The sequence below is a fragment of the Eubalaena glacialis genome, chromosome 4 (genome assembly GCF_028564815.1).
Source record: "Eubalaena glacialis isolate mEubGla1 chromosome 4, mEubGla1.1.hap2.+ XY, whole genome shotgun sequence".
NCBI classification, from domain to species: domain Eukaryota; kingdom Metazoa; phylum Chordata; class Mammalia; order Artiodactyla; family Balaenidae; genus Eubalaena; species Eubalaena glacialis.
In genome coordinates, this window is record NC_083719.1 from 157,264,145 (window position 1) to 157,281,033 (window position 16,889).

Below are 16,889 nucleotides of genomic sequence, written 5' to 3' on the forward strand. Positions count from 1 at the left end.
ATTCTAGACATCAATGTTATGTCATTCAAGGTACTGACAACCTGTTTCGAAAGAGAAAGACATATTTGTTTCTCCCTGATGGAAAACAAACATCCTATATTGGACCTGTGATATTGCCTATGAATTTGACTTTGTGGCCAGTCTGTTAAGATCTAATGTAATGAAGGGGGTAGAAACAAAAGGATTGAGTGTGTTACAAAAAATTTGATGTTAAAAGCATACAATAAAAAGGCAATGGTTTTTCAAAATACCAAGTTTATCATGCTTAGGTTTCATGACTGCGAGCAGGCAGAATGGAATAACTACTCTTAACAGAACCAAAAAAAAGTTCCATCCACATTTGAGAAAGTAGTAAGGATTTTTATTGTCAAAACAAGTTAAGAGATACAAGCATAACAGAAGACACAAATAAATTAACTGTTCTGATCATTTTAGACTCCAGGGCATCTCTGTGGGAAGGTCAGCTCAGCTCCTTGTGTAGACACCATACTGTCCAAAGCAAAAGACAGCAGGAATTTGAGACAGTGTTCAAGACAATGATTGAACATGTACACAGCGAGGAGAAATGAAAAGGTGGTTCCCCTCGTCCCTTTCCTCAGTGAGGTACGTGTTTATAAAGGTATGAGGCTCATTTGGGGGGAAAATGATTGCATACAGAAAATTTTTTAATTCTTCCACCTCCCAGGAAAAAATTTTTCAGGCCCTGGCCTGAACAAGAAACTCAAAATAGGGTGACACTATTTTCATATGAACCGCAAGACTATACTCGAACTGCAGTTGCCGCCTCCTTTAAGAAAGTTTAACATCCATTTATCTATACCAAACCAGTAGACTGGATTTTCTCCCTTAGGAAGTTTTCAACCAAATGGGAGTTAAATTAATCTCACTTTAAAGTGCAACAAAGGATATGTAAGGCTAGTGTTTGTTCTGTGACACACAAAAGAGAAGCATCCCTCCAACAGCACTGGCCCAAGGGGTACTACACTAAGAACTGGCTGCAGGACAAAGTGATCCATGAGGTCTACCAACAAGCAAGGAGATTCTGGTTTCAGCAGAAAACAGAGGGGATCCCTGCCAAGGCTGGCTCTTAACTATACCCAGATCTCAAACAGATCCTGGGTCCCCATAACTGACAAGGCTGGAGCACACAGTGCCAGCACAGCCAAGAGGGCCAAAGTCGTCTAAACTAGTCAGTGAACGCCTCTACGCCATGATTTGTCCATGCGCACATGGACAGTGGTAAAGGAATCAAGAAGCCTTGGTTTTGGAACAACATAAACATTATTTACCTAGTAAGTAATGATCAAAGTTCTTGTGTAGGGTAAATGATACAAAAATAGGTAATGAGGTCCCCATACATCACTGCAGAGGTTTAGTCTAACTTTAAATTAAAGCAGTACAAAATGGCTTCTTCCACACAAGGACAAGCTTTGCACTAATGTTTCTCAAAAACCAATTATGTCTCCAGCTCTAGCCTCAGTTTGAGAGATTTTTAAAAAGAGAAAACAAAACTTTTCCTATGTCAGAGCCAAGGTAAAGGGGAGCTGGGCTCAAGACACCTCTATCCAGAGTCCCTGGAACAGAAAGAGCGCTAGAAGCCAGTGGGTGTGAGAACATTCAAGTCCCGCGGTTTTAGATTGTGGGCCCGCGGCAGCTGTTTCTTCCCTTCTATCACTGGGATGTCCATTTGGGGTGGCTTGAACACTGCTGGATCCTCGGCCATTTGGGTGGCCTGCGTGCGAATCAGTTCCATTGGAGAAGGCTTCTGGGCTCCTTTGTAGGCCTGGATGGCAAAACCTCCTACAGAAGTAAACAACAGAGCAAACGATTTCAAAATTAGTAAGCAGCTACCAACATACATGGTAAAATGCCCGCCACACTGCTCTCTTTTGTGAAGGGGCTGCCTTACCTGAATCAGACTTCTGGAGGGATCTTGGTCCAAAGAGGCTCCATTTATCTGCCGAGCTTCTGTCTTTTTCCCCGCTTCCAGAATCCATGGTGCTAAGATTGGGGCCAGGTAAGGCTGTGGAAGAGCCAGAAGTGAACCAGCCTCTGGAAGAAAAAGAATGAAACACATGGTAACACATCCTCTTCCTACACCTCTAGAAGTGTCCCACGCCAAGACTAGGGACTGTCAGCTCCCCCTCCTGGCTCGGAAGCCACAGGCTGACCTCCCAGTGTTGGACGTGGCACTAGCTTTGCTTTAGCCCACGGCTGCTGGGGGGTGGGGGTCGCAGGAAGGGCTCACCTGGGCTTCTGCTTAGGGGACGAGTGGGGGCTGCTGCTTGGGGTGGACTGGGTGGAGGCCGGCTGCTTCTCCTCTCTTGTTATCTCTCCGCTCTGGAGCTTTAGTTTCTGCTCAGATGGGTAAGAAGAGAGGCTTTTTAAAAATCACAGCAAATACAAAACAGCTAAGTTTGGGTATAAACAACCTGGTTCACACTAACTTCAGGCAAAAGGAAACATTAATAGGTGGAATAATTTTGGATTATAGGAAGATATTCCTTTGATTCTGCCATACTAGAGTTCCATCTTTTAAAAAAATGTATTCATTCTACAGCATATCTCGAACATCTCTGTGCTAATTCCACACCAGAGCTTTCGACTGTCCCACACTGACCAGCCAGTAAGTGGAGGAGCCAGAACCCCAGTGGCGGGCCTTCCTCAAGGGCCCTCTTTGCCACTCCTACCGCGCACACCCCGCCATCCCCAGCCTCTCAGCTCCAAGACTCAGCCGCTAACCCCTCCGGCTAAACGCTCCCTCTGTGCAGCCCTTCCCTCCCATAACCAGTCACTCCGGCTGCCCTCAGCGTTGTAAACAGACATCTAACAGACAGACCAGCAGTCTAGCAGGGGAGAAAAGCCTACTTCTCACTGCTCCTAGGTCAAGGCTTCCATACGGTATCCGTGCTCTGTGTCTAGTACACCAATGCTCAGCCCAGGCTACACTTCAAACAAATGACCGTGATGAATCTTCTCAACACTCAACATATCAGGTTACATGAGCTGGCATTTCAGCCATCCTCATGTTCTACTCCTATGGCCAAGATGTAGAAGGTGGGCCAGATTCAGTTCCACCATTATATGGGGTGAACTGTGCAAATGGAATTCAGACTGACACCTACCCTGGAAAGTTCTCAGTGTCAAAGGCTGACAGTGCCCCTCTCTGGAAGGATCTGTCTTGTCTGAGAGCTTAAGCTGGACACCAAGCCAACCCTGACCCGCCACAGCAGTGGTTTTAAGTTCAGTGTGCAAACATCATCCGGGATGCTCATTACAAAATGCAGCCATCCACAACCTCTCATATCCCTGCCCACAGGCCACTAACCCCCAACTATTCCTCCTCCATGTATTGTATATCATGATCCTCCTTGTGAGCCCCTTCGGGAGCCAGATTCTCAGGCAACTCTGGAGTATGGAGAAAAACCAACAGGAAACAGGGCATCAGGAGACTTGATTTCAGGTACTGTGACTGGTTAAATACATAACCCTGGACCTCAGTTTCTTCATTTATAAAACATGGATAATAGTATCTATGTCAGAGTATTAATAAGAAGATGAAGTGAGTATGAGTGCATGATAAATCTTAAAAGCACTATTAAGTATAAAGTGATATTCCCTGAAAGAAAATCATTTGAAACTATTTTATTTTATTCATACAATTATTTGGTCATTATTAACCTTACTGAAAATTCTCCATTCATTCCAATTTTAAAAATGAAAGAGCAAAAACATCCCAATTCTATATTTATTTTAATTTTTTAAAAATTAAACATAGAGCATAACATTCCTTTCTAGCCAGCGTTACCTCTGTTGAGGTTGCCTGACTCCCATTTCTCGCCCTCAGCGTCGATCACCCTGGTACACAGTGACCCACGTTGGCTTTGTTGTTCATAACATGCTCACACATGTCACCTGTGTAAGCTCAGAATCTCATCTGACCCTCCGAACCAGAAGTAAGGGAAACAGTAAGCTTTATAGATGGATAAGCAGAAACTACGAGGCTAAGAGCCCGGGAGCTTTCAGCTGGAAAGTGCGACCACAAGGGGGACTAAACCTGCTCTAAATTCCTCGCTCAAGCCTCTTTCCACCACTCTCCACACCCCCAACTCGCTGAGCTGGTAACTTCAAAACCACAGCCACACCTCAAGCTGTGAATGATGAGGGTTTTGTTTTTTAAAAGTTCCTAAGAAACAAGCTTACGTGGAGTGCTTCTGCCACTCGAAGGTACTTGGTCTCCTCGGTGGTGAGGCCCTTGTGGGGTGTGTAGCCAGCATCTCTCAGCCCTGCCTGTTGCTCAAAACGCTGAATGCTTTCCTGGGTCTGTTCTGGGAACAGAGGAGATGACAGTCATGCCCATCCCCCTCTCCCATCACAAACTGGGGGAGATGAACACAGATATCCACTGTTCTCCCCGGGAGCGAGAGCATACACACTGGCCATCCGGGAAGGAGAGTTCTCCCAGACAGGCATCGTAGCAGGAATTCTGAACCTCACATGAAGCCTAAGCAGAAAGAAGCCTTCCCTTACACCAAGCTAAAGAGCAGGTTACTCCTAAAGGGACAGCCTGATAGCCTCCAGGGAAACACTCCTTACCTTCCTCTCATTTATACCCTAGGACATTTTCTTTGTATTCAGAAATGCAACATGGAGAAGGCAGCTGACATTCAGAAACAGTGCAAGTTCTCCAAATATAAAGTTTCCTCAGAGATACTCACCACCCTCTTTAAGATCTTCACCAAAGAGAAATGGGCCACATTTAGGCCAGATGGCACCAAGGTAGCAATTGGATCCAAACCAGAGAGAATGTGCCTTGAACTAACCAAGGTCTACTGATCCCATGTTTCCTGTGTGTGAAACTGCCCACCACAGTGCCTGGCACAGCAGGCAGACTCAACTCACTATCAGAGCAGTCTGACCCGATTATCTTGTCATCAATGTCAGTTACACCTGGGAATGACTGACAGTGGAATTTTCGCTTAATCTGTACACACACTATGTAATACACCCCCATGTACAAGAATGTGGCAGCTGAGGACCAAAAGTCCAGATGCCAGATGTCCTTTATGACTTAGTCATTCCCCTTCTAAGGGACTAGTTTATTTCCAACAGAAATGGAAGCAAAGGAAACACACAAACACACACACACTAAATGTATAAAGGTGTTTTCCAGTCTTGCCAGGTAGTCACTTGAAAATTTTAAAAGCAGGAAAGGATTTAATGAATACGGTACCTGGTATTTAAAATACCAGGATTTTAAATGCATTTTTTTTTTAAATTTATGACTACAGCAACATGAAAAGTTCATCGTAATATTAATTGAAAAAATATTGATAGAATGGTTTGTCTATTAAATCTGCAATTATATAAAAATATGCATGTATGTGGAAATGACTAAGCCAAATAAGTGAGTGATAGTAATATATACTGGGGCGCTATAATGTTCTATACTGTTAGTAAACTCTATTTTCAATAAAGAAGTTACACTGTTCTAAAAGAACAATGACTAAGCTTCCTAACACTGCCAGGACACATTCTCAAGCTTGCAAAATACAAGCAGTAGTTGCTGATTCAAACAGTGCATTTATGTGTGAATAAGAAAAAGTCCAAGTAAGAGTTTGGACTTTTGGTTCCTGGGTGAGTTCTTCAGGAATTACCCAAGACTAACTGATGCCCTCCAGAGCAGATAAACAAGGGCTTCCGACATCAAAACTGAGCCAACTAAAGAGAACCTCTACGTGCCCTGCCCCTGGCAGAGGCTGCTGCTGACAAGCAGAGCTGTGTATCTAATAATTGTTAACTTCCTACTAGAAGCAACTAGAAGGGCCCTCCGGAACCAACAAGTTTAGTTAACTTGTAAGATTTTTTTTTTTAAATTCAAGCTCTCTTGTTTCCAGTCTTATCAGGACCACAAATCACACATTCTTAAGACCAAAGACACTTGAGGCACCAATCTTGCAAGAGCCAGGAAGAGGAACAACTTTGAGCCATTTAATTTAAAAAAATAAGCGCAGGGGCGGTGGGAGATGTCTCAGTGTGTCTCCTTCTCCAGCAGAGCTTGAGACAGTATCAGCAGCCGCTCCCGGCCACTGAGCACTGGTGCCATCTAATCCTCCCCTCCACCTGCCGGCCAGATTCCCCACCTTACGGAGGAGGAAACAGCCTCAATAGTTAAGTAACTTGCCCAAGGTCATGCTGATGGATATGGGAAAATAAGGCTGTAGCAACGAAGCAGCGGGAGTGCACCTAAATCAACTGAGATGCTTAACGTTGGGCAAGTCTTCTTCCTAAATGGAGCTTCAACATTGGTGATGGCTCAGCAGCCAGACTGACCTCTGCTGGGCTGGGTTAGGACAGGTTAAGGCAGGTGTGTCTGCAGAACCCCCCCAGCTAGCTGTAGGAAGCCTAAATTCTTCCCCGCCCCCAGTTCACTCTATTCTGAGAGCGCAGAGTGCTTACTTGTGATCAGAGAACTCATGATGACATGGGTAGCTTTAGCCTTCACCACGGGGACCTTGTCCGCACCATCAATGGCCGATGGCAGGGCACGGGATGAGACGCTGGCCTCTCCTTCCTCCACCTGTTCAAGAGGGGCAAGGAGGCACCTGAGCCAGACAAGGGAGTCACACGCCTCAACTTACTCCTCTGGGAGTAATCAGATACAGGAGAAAATACGTGAAGGGGGGCTTGGTTGTCCACACCCTATTAGATATGTATTATCCATAGTGACAAAAGATATGACATTATACGAATAGTCTGTATTTATAAAAGTGGGAGAGCCAGAATTTGAAGCTCTGAGCTCTATTATCTTTCCAGACTATGTCTGTCCAAAACACACTATGCCCCTAAGGATACAGAAGAAACAACTATTACTAAGCATTGACCGTGTACCAAGCACTACGCCTGCTTTTGCTTAATTAATCACTGCATTCGCTAAGTGGTTCCCAAATTTTGCCAAGCACCAGAATCCCCTGGAGGGCTTAATAAACAGACTGCTGGGCCCCAACCCAGAGCTGATTCAGTAGGGCTCAAGAATTTTGTTTCTAACAAATTACCAAGTGATGCTGATGCTGTTGGTCCCTGAGACCGCACTTCGAGGACCACTGCTCTAAGGGTTCAATAACGGTCTTTTAAAACAAACCAGAAAGTCTACGTAGCTCCTCAGCTTTAACATGAGAGAGCTGGAGCACGCTGCCTTCCTTAATCTAAACACCTGACACCGTGCTCAGGACTAACTGGAAGCAGAGGACTGGGTTTACTCTTTGTTCTCTACTTCTCCAAAGAAATTGAGAAGAAAGATGGTCAGAAAGGAGGGGAGTAGAAGGAAGTATTGAAATGTTGTATCCCTGTTACAAAACAGGATTTAAACTCTTCAGCTGTGACCTTACTTGAGCAAAACTTGAACCTCTGCTTTCTCACTTGGAAGACGGCTGATGGTTGGGACATGGATGCCTAGGGCATGGATGGTTAGGACAAACAAAAGAATGCATGTAATGAGTCAAGTTGAGCTCTCCTTAGAAAGGCCAGTTGTTCCAAACTGTCAGCTGTTCCAGCTGGGACACAGCAGAAAACTGGAAGCCCATTCTTTGCCTAGAGAAGCAAGCGGCAGCCTTCATAAGTGAAGAGGGTGGTGGGCTGCCCTCCCAAGCGCTATCAGGAGCCTTGCTTCTTTTCTGCTCCGGTCCCTTGAGTCTGCTGCTTTGGCATCACAGGCAGGCTGCTGGGGTCCTTTCCCCCTAGTACTGCCAGTATGTTTTACACAAAATGTTTCCACCTCAACAACTGACTGGGTCAGATTTCAGTAGATAACTGATATAGGGGACTTCCCCCAGAACTGTAGGGGACACTTTCATAGCAAGGAGCGCCCTGTTCTGAGAGCTTAATGGGGGGGTGTGCGGGGGGGACACTACACTCATTAGAAAGGAAGGATCACATACAGCTCTGCCAAGGCAAGGTAAGCCGGGAGCCGGGAGTCACAACATCAGCTCCACACCTAATATGTGCCAGGCCTTTCAGTCCTCTTTTTTTTTTTTATAAATTTATTTACTTTATTTATTTATTTTTGGCTGCGTTGGGTCTTCATTGCTGCGCGCGGGCTTTCTCTAGTTGCGGCGAGCAGGGGCTACTCTTTGTTGCGGAGCACGGGCTCTAGGCGCGTGGGCTCAATAGTTGTGGTGCACGGGCTTAGTTGCTCCGCGGCATGTGGGATCTTCCCGGACCAGGGCTCGAACCCGTGTCCGCTGCAATGGCAGGCGGATTCTTAACCACTGCGCCACCAGGGAAGTCCCTGCAGTCCTCTTTTATTTAATCCCCACGGCACCTCCATGACAAAGTATTTTCATCTCTCACACAGAGACACTGTGGCTCAGGGGTGAAGCCCAAGCTCACAGCTGGTGCACAGACTGTTAGGTGGCTCACACCCAGGTCTGCTTAGACAGCTGCTTACTGGTACTTGCTGTCAGGACCTAGCTGTCACACAGCTCAAAGTGCAGCGAAACTATAGCTGCAGCTTAAAAGGATTCATCTGAACTGGGTGGGCCTATCTTATTCAGGCAACAGGATCACCTTTCTGGCATTCTTGGTGGTTGGAAAGTCAGAGGCAAGAGAGACACAGTCCCTGCAGTCAGGAAGCACAGGCTTCAGAAACAAGCCTGCAACAAGCGTGTCAGAACCCATGAAGCCCAACTGCACAAAAGGGCTGTGAGAGCAGATCAGTGTGTAACGAGGTACATGTGTGCATGTGTGTGCATGTCAGGAGGGCCTTACAAAGGAGGCAGCTCTCACATAGGATGGCAGTGGGGAAGGGCATCTGAGGCAGGAGGAACAGCATGAGGAAAAGCACAGCATATGTTCAGGAAAGAGACAATTTTTAATCACTCAATGAGCATCTTTTTGCAATCTACTTTATGCCAAGTCCTCTGCTAGATACTGTAGATGGAGTAGGAATCAGACATGGCCCCTGCCCCCAGGAAGCTAATGGAGGGCGATGAAGTAACACAGGGATTTTAACAGGGGTCCACAGTACACTGGAGACCTCAAAAGGAGGGGTGATAGTCTTATTGGGAGGATGGAGGAAAATCACAGAAGAGATGGTTGAGCTAAGACTTAAAGGATGCCATTCGTCAGGCAGATGAAGTACGAGGATAGGATGGGGACTGTGAACATTCCAGGCAATCGGAGCAGCTAGAAGCAAAGACTTAGAGGCATCAAGTACCCTATTAAGTACAAGAAATCTTAGGTAACTTGCATGGTTGGATCACGGGGGGTGGGGGGTGGATTCGGAGGGGAGGGAGCACAGACAGGACCTGGACCATGCAGAGCCAGACTAAGACTAAGGAGCTTGGATTTAATACTGTGGAAACGAGGATGGGGAGGACGAGGAGGAGAGGGGATGGGGAGGTTGTGTTTCAGGTAGAAGACACAGCCATTCTAGTTTTGAATTAAAAAGGAAAAAAGGCCTACCGACTCTACAGAAAACATAACATATATAGGGATTGGTGGCTGCCCAATGCTATGGGTGTCAGGAGCCGCTGACCGCTTCTGGAGCAGAGGAAGGAGAACGAAGGGGTTGGGCCTGCCAACAGCAGTCAGCGGGGTCAGATACCTTGGCGAGGTGCTGATACTTGCGCTCTGGAATCACTGGCTTCCAGGGGATGCTGCCCATGTCCGATGGAGGAGGAGTCATGGGCGTAGGGTCCTCGAGGGCATCATCATAGCTGAATGCCCGGCGGTACATCCTGATGGGCAGGGACATCTTGCCTAGAGGCCCACTAGGCTCAAGAGCTAAGAACAGACACACCTGTCAGGATGGGTTCATCAGCTGAACATACCAGTAGCTTTAAATTAATCTGTAGGCAGGAGAGCTCTGAAACACTCTTATTCTGGGACAGAGCAAGAATAGCTCGTTCTGGAAGAGCTAATCCAGTCCAGGTAAGGTAACTACAAATTCCTTCCTCTCTGCCTGACACTGGATTCTCCACTTAACCCACACAGCAGCCCTAATCCATTTTTATGGATTAGGAAACCGAAGTTCAATTTCAATTTACCTGAGCAAGGTCACATAACTTCAAAGTGCAGTAAGGAATCAAAACCCAAACCAATCTGATTTCAAAGCTTGTATTCTTTAGGCCACAGAAGCCCGTGGCAATCCCAAGACTCTCAACTCAGGCAAAACTGAGGATATGCAGTCTTGGGAATTCCCTGGCAGTCTAGTGGTTAGGACTCCACGCTTTCACTGCTGAGGGCCAGGGTTCAATCCCTGGTTGGGGGAACTAAAATCCCACAAGCCTCATGGCCAAAAAAAAAAAAAAAAAACCATGAAATCTTGCTCCCAGTTTATACATGAGGAAATGAAGGCCCAGCGGTGGCAAATCCTCTGTCTTTACTACCTCACCTAAGAAAACAAGAGCACCATGACAAGAAATATGTCAAATAATATGCTGTCCAGCAGCATCTAGAACAGTTTCGAATGTTCTATATGACTTAAACGGCAGAGCCAATTTCCATCACAGAAGCTACTGACAAGGGTTCTCACAAAGCACTGCCAGCTGATCCTGCCATTCCCGTCCACCGGAACGGACCGGCGGAATGCCCCAGTGACGCAGGCTCCCCACCTCAAGGGCACACTCAGCTCTGCCAGACCAGGGAGCAAAGCTCATTTTGTTTGTTTGCTGATCCTTTCAGAGCAGAACTAACGTCCAGATCCTGCCTTCAGTGTGACATTATCTTGTTGCTATAATTACACAATCACACTCTCCAAGACATCAACCTGTTTGGCAAGAAGTCCAAAACCAGCAAACACATTCCATGTAAACAACAAGAGGGCCAAGCAGTTACCATTATTATTATGATTAATAACGATTACTAACAAATCCATAGAAACAGAAAGAGGATTAGTAGTTGCCAGGACCTGGGGGGAGGGAGGAGCCACAGGAGTGACTACTAAAGAGACAAGGTTTTCTTTTGGGGGTGAGGAAGATGTTCTGGAATTACAGTGGTGATGGTTGCACAACCTTGTGAATATACTAAAAATCACTATACTGTTCATTTTAAATGGCTGAATTGTATGGTATGTGAATTATCTCAATTAAAACAAACACACAAGCAAATAATAATTACCAAGTACCCTTCCTTGCCAGGAACTTACATCCCTCATCTTTCCTAATCCTCATTAAGCAGATATTCTTCCCCTTTTCCAGCTCAGGAAACTGAGGCATAGATCTTAAGCAACACCCCGCTAGCAAGTGTGAGGTGGGGGCTGGAACACAGATCTCAGCCAGCTCTCACACCCTCCACGCAACACTCCATGCTCCCCACACTACAAGCATTAACCTAACGCATGCAACCCTGTGGCCAGGATGCTTACAGGGAGTTTACGGTCATCACGACGACAATGAAAGACAAACTAAAACACAAGTTGATGAAGTTAGAGACTAGAGATGGATCCTTGTCGGAAGACACAAGGGAGACTCCTATGACTCCACTTAATTTGGGAGCACTTTCAGAAACACCTTAAAGACTCATCCCAAGAGCCGGCCCAATAGCCTTCCTAAGAATAATAATAAAGTCAGCTAATATTTACTAGGAGATAAAGTCCCACAAATAGAGACCAAAAAATTTTCTGGGCAGTAAATGTATATTCATTGTTAACTTTTAACTCACATTTTCATGTATTTTATGTTTGATCTTCACAGCAAACCTGAGAGACAGGCACTATCATCTATACTTTACTGAGAATCAAAAATTGAGCGATTCAGATTTTAAAAATCACTAGCCCTTCCCACTAAAACAGTCCAAGGAGGAATCAATGACTTCACTAACCCAGAAATTATCGCCCTGTACAGACCCAGGACTCACTAAATGTTGCAGTGAGCATTTTCATGACTAAGTTCAATGTGCCTTGAAATCAGGCTGGTGCCTTTTTGCCCAAACTTTCATTCCTTCCACCCTCCTATCTCCTCCTCACAGAAAAAGCGGGTGAGTTTAATCATTTTGGTTTAAGAACTATGCAGCTTATTCTAAATTTTTATTTGATACATAGGAAAGTGACAAATCTGTCATACCCTTAAGTGAAATAACTGTTCTCTTTCAAGTTAGATTTTTGGGTTCACACCCTGGCTGGGTGGTTAATAAGATAATATTTAAATGATGCCAATCTATTAAGTCTAAATACTCTCCTGACGGCAGAGAGTTACTATTAATATGTGGTTCAGAAAAAGTAGTTTCTGTCTAGCTTAAAATGTTAAGGGCAAAACATAACTTTACCAAAAAGAATTAAGTTTACCAGGCACTTCTGGTTGTCTCGAAGCCATTGAAAGACTGGGATCCAGGTGCTTTTCCTATACAGAATTCAGAGCTGAGTCCCTGCCACCTAATAAAAACAACAAAGGGCATTTTCTTACAGTGAACACCAAAGAATAGCTCCAATGCTGTTCTTCTGACAGGCACACAGGGTTTTATGGCTTGGTTACAAGGTTGAAACACGCACAAAACAGGGACAAACATGCCAAGGGAGAAAAAACAGGGTAAAGTCAAAGGTCTCACTGTACCTGTCACTGATCTTAACACCTGTGATATGACAAAGACACCATACACAGTGAAAAGGTTACCTTACCAGAGTGAAATGATGTGACGATTATGCTGACAGACAGATATTAATGAGGAACATTGTTCAGCTGCTGCAAGTTAGCAAAGCTGCTCGGGAAGAGTCCATCCATTCCAGAGGTTCTGAGAACAACAAACAACCAGCATTGGCACAGCCCTTCAGAGTCTGCCAAACACCTTCCTGTACTTTCATGTATTTCCTGTAACAACCTTGCGAGAGATTCTATACTTATTTCGTTTTTAAATAAGTTAGGGCTCAGCGTCCAAATAACCTGACCCACAGCAAGGGACTAGGGAACCACAGTGGGTAAATTCATTCCTTGCTGCTAGTACTGACTGATATTCATAAGGGTTTTGTACAACACTTATCTTGTGTTTTAACCCTTGCAGCAACCCTTGCAAAGCAGGCATTGTTTATCCCCAATTTAAAGAAAAGGAAACTAAAATGCAGAAGTGATTTGTCCAAGGTTACAGACAAGTGGCCCATCTGTAAGGCAGGTAGTTTCATCTCCATTTTACAGGGGAGTTCAAACAAAGCTCCGAGAAAGCCAAGTTACTTGCATTTCAGCTTGCTACGCTCCCCCCTCTATCCTGATGAAGCTCAGAAGGCAAAAGCGTTAGTTCCTCATTAAAGAGTATCGCAGAAACCAAAGTCGGCCATCCTCGGGGTCCAGGCATTATTCCGACCCGACACCTCCCCTTCCACTTCCCAGGGCCCGTCCCCTCCCCCCTCCCCCGCAGAGCTCTGACTTCTCCTTCACAAGATACAGGACAATGCCACCAGGATGTGAAACGCCTGGGCTGACTCAAGCGCCTCTTACACCCGGCGAGGTTAAGAAAGATTAAGGCGATTAGGGCCAGGGCCTGGCACAAGCCGAAAGTTCCCCGGGGCAAGGCAAGTAGGAGGCTTGGGAGGTAAGGGCGAGAAATGGAGGGTCCAGGACAAGGCCGGCCTAGTAAAGTAGAGGCGAAGCCCGGTGCCGGGGCTGCGGGGGCATCATCACAGAGAAACCCCACGGGGGGACCCCAGAAGGCGGGGCGAGAGATGCACGGAGCGGTCCGGCAAAGATCTGAGCCTGAGTAAGGGGAGAGGAGAGAGGCACCACGAGGGCCCGGGCCAGGGCCTCGGTGGAGGGGACGGGGGCACGCCCCTCCTTACCGGCGGAGGACCGAGCCCCAAGGAGGGTCCGGTCTGGCTCATCTGGTTACCTGTTTTTCCGCCGCCGCGGAGCCGCCTGCGGCCCGAGCTCCGACACTAAAGAGGCTCCGAGGACCCACGTCTCTCGAGAGGCTGTGGCACACTCGGGACCCAAGCCATGGTGTGAGCGGCGCTGTGCCCGTGGCGACACAGAAGGCCCCAGACACCAAACAGGGAGGGACCACAGGCTGCCGGCCCACAGCCTTCCCGATAAAGTCTCCAGAGGCCGAGTCATTTCACGCGAGATTTGGCAGGGCGGTGGGCTCGGTGCATGCTGGGAGTTGTAGTCCATGGTCGGGAAAGCCCCAGGATCTTAGCTGCATTGCAGGATCTTAGCTGCACTGGGGCCAGAGCTTCGTGTGTGGAAACTGCCATCTCCCAGACGAAAAGCTACCCTTGACTAGCATTCTATGCCTGGGTCTGTGACAGGCTGAGGGCAGATGGAGGTGGCATAGGAGAGTGACACCCTCAAACCCGTTTCACGGAGGGGAAGTTGAGGCTCGGAGAGATGCGAAGGAACTTTGACTAAGAAGAGATGAAGTGAGCAGGGACCCTCTTCCAGGAACAGCTGGGTTAGGCAAGGTTCATACTAGTAGCAGAACCAAAAGGGAAAGCAAATAGCACCTGCCTCTGCTAGGTAAGGTGGTCGTAACATTATTTCCCTTTTACACTAAGGAAAGTGACACTTGGAGAGGTGCCAGCTCAACTGTCATACCCTGAAGACTTCTTTTTTCCTTAAAGGGTTTACAAATATGACAAAGCAATAAAGTTGAGGAAGTAAACGAAGTTGAAAAACAATCTACCCACATGTCCAAAACTTGCCATCAAGGCTCATTTCAAGAGGGCTATAGGGGCTTGGGGCTGGGTTTGACTTTTAGATTTCAGCATTTGACCATTGGCCAGGCCTACTGTCAGGACTGAGAGGCTTTCTTCATGCACCTTTAAACTTGAATATGCCAGTAATTAGAGTCTTTTCTAAATTCTGTGATTAGCTTATAAATAGCACAATTACATTGCAGTGTGATTTTTTTTTTCGCGTTAAAAGTGTTACTTTGGGGCTTCCCTGGTGGCACAGTGGTTAAGAATCCGCCTGCCAATGCAGGGGACATGGGTTCAAGCCTTGGTCCGGGAATATCCCACATGCTGCGGAGCAAATAAGTCCGTGTGCCACAACTACTGAGCCTGCGCTCTAGAGCCCGTGTGCCACAACTACTGAAGCCCGCGCACATAGAGCCCGTGCTCCACAACAAGAGAAGCCACCGCAATGAGAAGCCGGCGCACCACAACAAAGAGTAGCCCCTGTTTGCCATAACTAGAGAAAGCCCGCACGCAGCAACGAAGACCCAACACAGCCAAAAATTAATTAATTAATTAATTAAAATAGATTCTCAAAAAAAAAGTGTTACTTTATAAATTTGGAACTTTTAAAATATGCCATAATTTTTGCCCTCTGTGAGAACAAAGCTGACACCTTGCCCTCCTCCATCACAAGGAAGGCATACACATCACATCTTAGTCAGAAGGGGAGGAAAGAGCACTTTGCACCTTTATATAAATTGCAAGACAGGATCACCTTGTTTCAGTCTTATCCCCAAATTAATGAAAACTGAAGCCTTTCCTGGAAGTTACTGACTCTAACTAAGACAACTTTATCCCTGACTCTTGTGATACTGATGTCTGAAGCTGTGACATGATGTTGGCGGATAGTAGCCGTTTGAGAAAATTGCTGTTTTCCCCAAAGAGCAGACTAGCTATAAACCTTTAGCCTTTGCAAGCTTACAGGGTTTTCCCCTTTAAATGGGTGTTGTATTTTTTATTTGGGGAGCTTATTCTTCTAAAGCCTGGACTTCCTTCGAAGCCTTCTTTGTAAGTAAACTACTTTTCTAAATGGTCTGGTTGCATAGCTAAAGAGGATTCAGTCGCAGCTGAATCCATGAGGCCCAAGAAGGGCACCTTCAGAGCTATTTGATCTCAGGCCGTTTTTCTCAGCTCCGGGGGTGGATCTCTTGTGGCAATAGAGGTTCCCCTCCACTGCCTTTTCTGTGCTTTTTTTCTGACTCTGGTTTTGGTTCTTTTTCTTTCTTTCTTTGTTTTAAAGTCTTTATTGCATTTGTTACAATATTGCTTCTGTTTTATGTTTTGGTTTTTTGGCCACGAGGCATGTGGGATCTTAGCTCCCTGACCAGGGATCAAACCCACACCCCCTGCATTGGAAGGTGAAGTCTTAACCACTGGACCGCCAGGGAAGTCCCTCTGGTTTTGGTTCTTAGCCAAGCCTACTTTTAATTGTCACAGCCACTTTATTTCCCCAAGAGTGGCAGCAGCCTTGGGAGGTTGGTCTTTGAGGTCTGATTGTTGGTTCTTATCTGGGGGCAGACAACAGTCAAGGGTCTCTGTGTGGCTGACCAGGGAATCTGGTTGCCTTTTTATGTACGTTTACAACATACACTTACCACGAAACTAATTTTCTTTTTTTTATTTAATTTTTTATTTATTTATTTATTTTATTATTTTTTGGGGGGCTGCGTTGGGTCTTCATTGCTGTGCACGGGCTCTCTCTAGTTGCTGCGAGTGGGGGCTACTCTTCATTGCGGTGCGCAGGCTTCTCATTGCAGTGGCTTCTCTTATTGTGGAGCACGGGCTCTAGGCGCGTGGACTCAGTAGTTGTGGCGCACGGGCTTAGTTGCTCCGCAGCATGTGGGATCTTCCCAGACCAGGGCTCGAACCCGTGTCCCCCGCATGGGCAGGAGGATTCTTAACCACTGTACCATCAGGGAAGTCCCGAAACTAATTTTCTAAATACTTTTGACTCGGAATTTTCTTTTTGCACCTCCTTGGGCACTTCATACTTTAATAAACTTGGAGCCTCTGAAATTGACCAGAATCTCTCTTACATCCACCCAGGATGCCCCAAATCATCCTGCATTTCTACTTCATGGGGGACGGGCAGAGAGTGGAACCAGACTCTGCCCACCTGCCTTCCTCTAGACATCTGCGCTCTCTGGCCAGTACAAGCCCTCAGAAAGGTCCACTCCCTGGATAGACCTGCCAACATTCTCACGACCCATCAGCGGACTGAAACTTGGTC

At 46.4% G+C, this 16,889-nt stretch overlaps 1 protein-coding gene across 2 annotated transcripts; it reads right to left on the reverse strand.

Moving 5' to 3' along the window:
- Positions 1–339: 339 nt before the first annotated feature.
- On the reverse strand, positions 340–14,016 carry KIAA1191 (KIAA1191 ortholog). 2 transcript variants are annotated; one of them, XM_061189955.1, is made up of 9 exons: positions 13,813–14,016; positions 12,614–12,726; positions 12,284–12,370; positions 9,605–9,783; positions 6,460–6,580; positions 4,204–4,328; positions 2,249–2,355; positions 1,910–2,052; positions 340–1,800 (listed from the first exon to the last, which is right to left on the reverse strand). In XM_061189955.1, exons 3-9 carry the CDS (start codon positions 12,309–12,311, stop codon positions 1,592–1,594), a joined length of 912 nt encoding a protein of 303 aa, XP_061045938.1. In that variant the 5' UTR covers positions 12,312–12,370; positions 12,614–12,726; positions 13,813–14,016; the 3' UTR covers positions 340–1,591. The 2 variants fall into 2 exon arrangements, with proteins under 2 accessions (XP_061045938.1, XP_061045939.1); XM_061189956.1 differs by lacking the exon at positions 12,284–12,370.
- Between the last annotated feature and the right edge of the window lie 2,873 nt (positions 14,017–16,889).

Coding starts and splice junctions, on each gene's coding strand:
- KIAA1191 (XM_061189955.1), bottom strand. CDS start 12,311: ATGGCTTCGAGACAACCAGAAGTGCCTG. Junction 6,581..9,604: donor AGTATCAGCACCTCGCCAAG/GTATCTGACCCC, acceptor CCTCTTGAACAG/GTGGAGGAAGGAGAGGCCAG. Junction 1,801..1,909: donor CCTCCAGAAGTCTGATTCAG/GTAAGGCAGCCC, acceptor TTACTTCTGTAG/GAGGTTTTGCCATCCAGGCC.